At 38.8% G+C, this 5,348-nt stretch overlaps 1 protein-coding gene across 1 annotated transcript; it reads right to left on the reverse strand.

The window, feature by feature from the left end:
- Positions 1-382: 382 nt before the first annotated feature.
- LOC143414099 (uncharacterized) lies at positions 383-3,226 on the reverse strand. The gene is made up of 4 exons (XM_076877760.1): positions 3,084-3,226; positions 1,953-2,101; positions 1,075-1,239; positions 383-997 (listed from the first exon to the last, which is right to left on the reverse strand). The coding sequence occupies exons 2-4, from the start codon at positions 2,007-2,009 to the stop codon at positions 845-847; spliced, it is 375 nt and encodes a 124-aa protein (XP_076733875.1). The 5' UTR covers positions 2,010-2,101; positions 3,084-3,226; the 3' UTR covers positions 383-844.
- Between the last annotated feature and the right edge of the window lie 2,122 nt (positions 3,227-5,348).

A 5,348-nucleotide genomic window follows, 5' to 3' on the forward strand; every position in this document is an offset into this window, starting at 1 on the left:
AAAGGTGCCAACTGGAACCAAAAGTGGTTCTTTAGACTGATGCCATAGAAGAACCTTTTTTGGTGCCACAAAGAACCTTTCAAACAATGGTTCTTTGAAGAACCATTTCTTTCAGTGGTTCATTGAAGAACCTTTAAAGGTGCCCCAAAGAACCATCAAGAAATGGTTCTTTGGGGCACCTTTAATGGTTTTTCAAAGAACCTTTTTAAAAATGGTTCTTTAAAGAACCATTTTTAAAAAGGTCCTTCAAATGGTTCTTTAAAAGAACCATTTTAAAGAACCTTTTTTGAGTGGTTCTTTAAAAAACCATTTTAAATCTTTCAAAATAAAATGCATCATAAATTGAATTTGAGTAGGGTAAAATAAATACGAGCACAGCAAAGACATATATTAATGGTTTATTGTCATTTTGTAGTTACCAAAAGACAAAAAGGCATTTTAACCCTCAGCACAACATCACTACTAATACATGTCACATATTAGTGTTTTAAACAGTAATAATTAAATATATTGGCTATACTATAAATAAATATATATATAAATACTATATCTACAGATAACACAAATAATACATGTATTGTTTAATTAATAAAACATCAGAAAGTGATAAAACACATTAGAAATAGCAATAGCTTCATAACAGACCAATAAATCAACACATTTTCATCAGCAGATATTTGCATGTTCAGTAAAAACATTTCAACAACAAGTTTATGATTAAAATGATCAATGAACTTCAGCCTTACGCTATGTAATGTACTTTTCATGTTGTACTCATGGTCCTTTGTTAGTCCAGTTTAGGACAATGTCTCTGACGTATGTTTCATATCAAATATATGTCATATCAAAACAAGCCCACACCTGCAGTTGTTTCAGTTTTTCCACTGGTGTTTCCTGTCAGCTGGTCAACCTCACTCAGGCGGACATCCATATCAGCCAACCAAATGACAAGTTCCTCCCTTTGTGCTTCAAATCCCTCCCACTCTGAGACAAGGAGCTGAAAGAGAGAGAAAAGAGTCAATTATAAAGAAGAGAGAAAAGTGAAACCCTCCTCAGAAGGTCTGACTCGCATACCTGCAGTTGACCTGTGATGGACTCCAGTTTGGCGTTCACGTCATCCCTCGTCGATGCCAACAGCCGAGTCTGCAGGGTGCCCTGGAAGAGCTGAGTTAATGTTCGACTCCTCCTGGTCAGGCTCTCCAGCTGGATGACCCGAGGTCTCCCCTCTCGCCGCTGCCTCTGAACACACAAACACAAATTGCATCTGAAGCAGGAGGTGCAGATTTTTTTTGCTATTCTTTTCTAAATCCAGGCTAGATCACGTGGAGGTATTTGGAAAATTGTTTTGGCTAGTGGACGACTGTTGTCTTGCAGAAAGTCAAATCAATCAAACAAATGCTATACACAATCAATTCACAAGAACACATTGTAAAAATTAAGTCCAGTTCTTGCCTGATTTCAAGTGAAATCTGCATCAAAACAGGGTAAAATGAGTGTTTGCAGCAAATGTGAGCACAAAGCCTCACTTTGTACAAGCCTGCTATTACAGTTCTCCTCTATGCAGACGACTTTCCTGTTTTCAAGGCACAACTTGGATCTGCTGTACGAATCTTATGGATACACACTAAATGAAATAATAGTGTGCATGACTCCAGATTCTGATCCCTCATCCTAATATGGTCCCAACATAGCAACAGCAATAATGCAAATGTTGAGGCTTCAAAATACAAAGTCCATAAACCAATGGCTGACATGGGTTTTATCATAAGGGTGATAAATATACAGATTCCAGTCTGTCTTAGAGATTTGATGTTCATTTACCTGCAGATGCACTATACGTACCTGCTCCATGGTTTTTCACAACATTTTGCATATCACTATTTAATACAGGAAGTACGTGAACTAAAACATGTCATCGTTCTTTGTGAGAGGACCATATTAATGAAACAAACCTCAATGACATCATAGGGATCCCTAAAGATGCTCCTGCTGCTTCTCTTCCTCCTCATCCAAAGCTTCCTTCTCCTTGTCCTCAACTTCCATCCAATTGTAATTCAATCTAATTGTGTTTCTCCCCCTCCTCTTCCTCATTTTGTTGGAGCTGTGAACACAGTTAATGTGAATCTGGATTAATTTGTGCAAACAAGAAAAATCTACAGCTTTTTGGTCAGAGGTGCTCTTGTGATTTAAGCCGGGTAGAGTAGATTTATGTGTTGATGCTACCTGCTTCAGCTCTGGCTGCTGAGTGATATTTACACCCTGGCTGGATTACAAACTTTAACCATGTGCTGAACTTTGGCCCAGCGTTGATACCTCTTGTTAGTATAACGACCTCTTCTTAGCTTGTATGTATGATGTATGATGGTGGATAAATGAAATATACAAAAAAATTTAACTATATTACAAAAGAACATCTATCTTGGAAACATCAAAAACATCAACTAGTCCGAAACTAAGTTATGCAGGAACAGTCAAAGACACACCTTCTCATGTTTGAAACCATTGTTTGAAAGGTTCTTTGTGGCACCAAAACAGGTTCTTCTATGGCATCAGTCTAAAGAACCACTTTCTATTCATTTCTATATAATTCGATTAGACAATGAAGAGTTATCTAATCTAATTATTCATTCAAAACTCTTATGCATAGCTGTATTTTATACAGCTCATACAGAATTCAAAGTACAGGTTCATGTGAGTATTTAATGTACGGCTCTGATCTACAGAATTTCAGAGTTTCTAGAGCAGACACAGAGCTCACAACAGGCTTCAGGCGCCATTTTAGTGACTTTAACAATATATTAAATTTTAATTTCGGTCTAGCTGACATTAGGTTATGTACGCAGCACGCAATTGAACCACATATTTTAGAAGCCAAAGGTTCAAATTAGCTGGGAGCACCTTCACTTAATTATAACAGTGGTTTTGTTAGAAAAACAGTTTCTGTATACCGGATACTAAATTGCGCTGACCTCAACGGCTAACGTATCTAGCTAATCGCTACTGTTAGCACAACATTAACAGCAAGCTACAATGACGAGTAACAAAAACAAAACAGTAATGAGGTTTTAATGGAAATGTTTTACCTTTTCTAACAGTCCCAGAATCCAGAGCTTCAAAGTCCAGCAGGTACTGAAGACTGTTATCCGTTTCGCTGTCACCGTCCGTGAGTTTTTTTTCCCCGAAAGGTCAAGGCCCGCCGCTCGCACACTCTGTCTGCGCATGCGCATCCCAACGACTGACCCCCTCCGTTCGCTCCCGGGAGGTTATAGTATGACGTGTTCTGACGTCACTCTCTCTCCCTGTCATTTATTTGGCTCGAAACCCATATTAACAAATTGCTCAGTGATGAACAACTACTCAGATCATTTACCTAAGCTGTGCTTTGTCAAAACGAAGTGTGTTCATTACACTGACATTCTGTTCTGCAGTTGTTATTTACTTGTATCTTATAATTTGACTTTACATACTGCTGGGTGGTTTGTAAAGTTTACAACAACTAGTATTATCATTATGCTGTATTTTCAAAAATATATAATAATCTCAAAAGTAATGCCTTGGAGTAGAAAATAGTAATGCTTTATTAAAATTTAAAACTAAAGTACAGTACTTGAATGTGTGTATTGTGTCTACTGTTTGTTAACTCACCATATTCATAATGTGTTTGTGGGGTTAGGGGTGTGTGTGTGTGTGTGTGTGGGGGGGGGTTAGGGTCTTTAGGCTTTGGCCCCCACCCCTGCCACCAGTATATTTTTAAGCAAATATTTCTAACTTTTATTTGAATATTCAGTTTCCTACCATCTTCTCTTAAAGGGTAATTGCCAGGTAACCCGCCCTCTCCCTTCGCACACACATGCACACAAAGAAAACACACAGTATAATTCACAGCCTCATTATAGTGAATAAATATTTATGCCATTTACACCATCAAACTTAGATTGCTAAGGATGAAGAACCTTTTGTTCTTTAAAGAACCATTTGTAATAGCTGAAGAACCATCCACAAAATAAAAAGGTTCTTTGACGTATGATGGTTCTTTAAAGAACCATGAAGCCATCTGAAGAACCATTTAAGAACCATAATTTTTCTGAGTGTATGGTCACAAAAGGTTAAAACACTGTGTTACGCAGTGAGGGGTGGTGAGGGAAACATCAGACTTCACTCTATCTTAATTAAAGTAATTGTTTTATTATCTCTTGCCAACATCATACACATGCAGACAGTAACTTTTCAAAATGGCTCCCAATCCATTTCCTGCTCCCTTTAAATACTCTAAAGACACACCTTAATACAGACTGGCCTATAGAAGAGCTGCAATTGAGGCAGGCTTCCTCTTTACTGGGAAAACAAGATGGCCACCACAAAGGTAACCTGCAACACTTTGTTACTCAAATGCTTCCCAACACACTGCGCGTGTGTGTGTGTATGCATGTGCGAGAATGTGTGTGTGTTTGTGTGTGTGTGTGTATTCATGTGCACGTGAGTGAGTGTGTGTGTGTGTGTATTCATGTGCGAGAGTGTGTGTGTGTGTGTATGCATGTGCGAGAGTGTGTGTGTGTGTGTGTGTATTCATGTGCACGTGAGTGAGTGTGTGTGTGTTTGTGTTTGGGGGTGCATTTGTGTGACCTCCTGCTCACCAAAGGGTAATCTCCCCCACCCTGTATATGGCTTAACCCCTCTAACGGTCTCACCATACACAAGCACAGGTGAGGTCATAAATGGCAGGAAGTAAAACATCCTCACTAAACAAGAAAACAGAACCTTCACATAGGATGTGCCTATAATAAAACACTGCAGCCTCCCCCACCATTCAACAGGTTTGGGAGGGGGTCAAAAACAAAGGAATGTCTTTGATCATACAGTTTGAACCAAGACTTACAAACTTAAGTAACACAATGACAACATTTAACAATTTCAACCTAACAGATACTGTAAGGATAAATCCTTAAATCTTAAGTCATCCCCAGCCAGCAATGACAGATGGCTACCCCCCCCCCCCCCCCCCCCCCCCCCCGAGCCTGGTTCTGCTGGATGTTTCTTCCTGTTTAAAGGGAGTTTTTCCTTACTACTGTACCTCATTTAGAAAGTGCTATTACTAAACTTAAATACATAATACCTCCACTATTACTCCCCTAAGTTACTTAAACAGTACAGAACAGCTATCTAAACTGAACTCCACAGAATTCGATTATCTCGTTAATAGTTTTACAACCTCACTGCATACCCCCCAGGATACTGTTCTTATCTGAAAAAAAAAAGCCTCAAATCAGAAGTGCTTGACTCCCTGGTATAACATTAATTGAGAGTTAAACGAAATGAGGCTGGGACACCAAGAAACACAGAAAACAAAC

This window comes from Maylandia zebra, linkage group LG19 (assembly GCF_041146795.1).
Source record: "Maylandia zebra isolate NMK-2024a linkage group LG19, Mzebra_GT3a, whole genome shotgun sequence".
Taxonomy (NCBI): domain Eukaryota; kingdom Metazoa; phylum Chordata; class Actinopteri; order Cichliformes; family Cichlidae; genus Maylandia; species Maylandia zebra.

What these genes read in the sequence shown, in the direction of transcription:
- LOC143414099 (XM_076877760.1), bottom strand. Translation starts at nt 2,009, where the DNA reads ATGAGGAGGAAGAGAAGCAGCAGGAGCATCTTTAGGGATCCCTATGAT. An exon ending in ATCCCTATGATGTCATTGAG is followed by an intron (nt 1,240 to 1,952) that starts GTTTGTTTCATT and finishes TTGTGTGTTCAG; the next exon opens with AGGCAGCGGCGAGAGGGGAG. An exon ending in CCATCACAGGTCAACTGCAG is followed by an intron (nt 998 to 1,074) that starts GTATGCGAGTCA and finishes TCTCTCTTTCAG; the next exon opens with CTCCTTGTCTCAGAGTGGGA.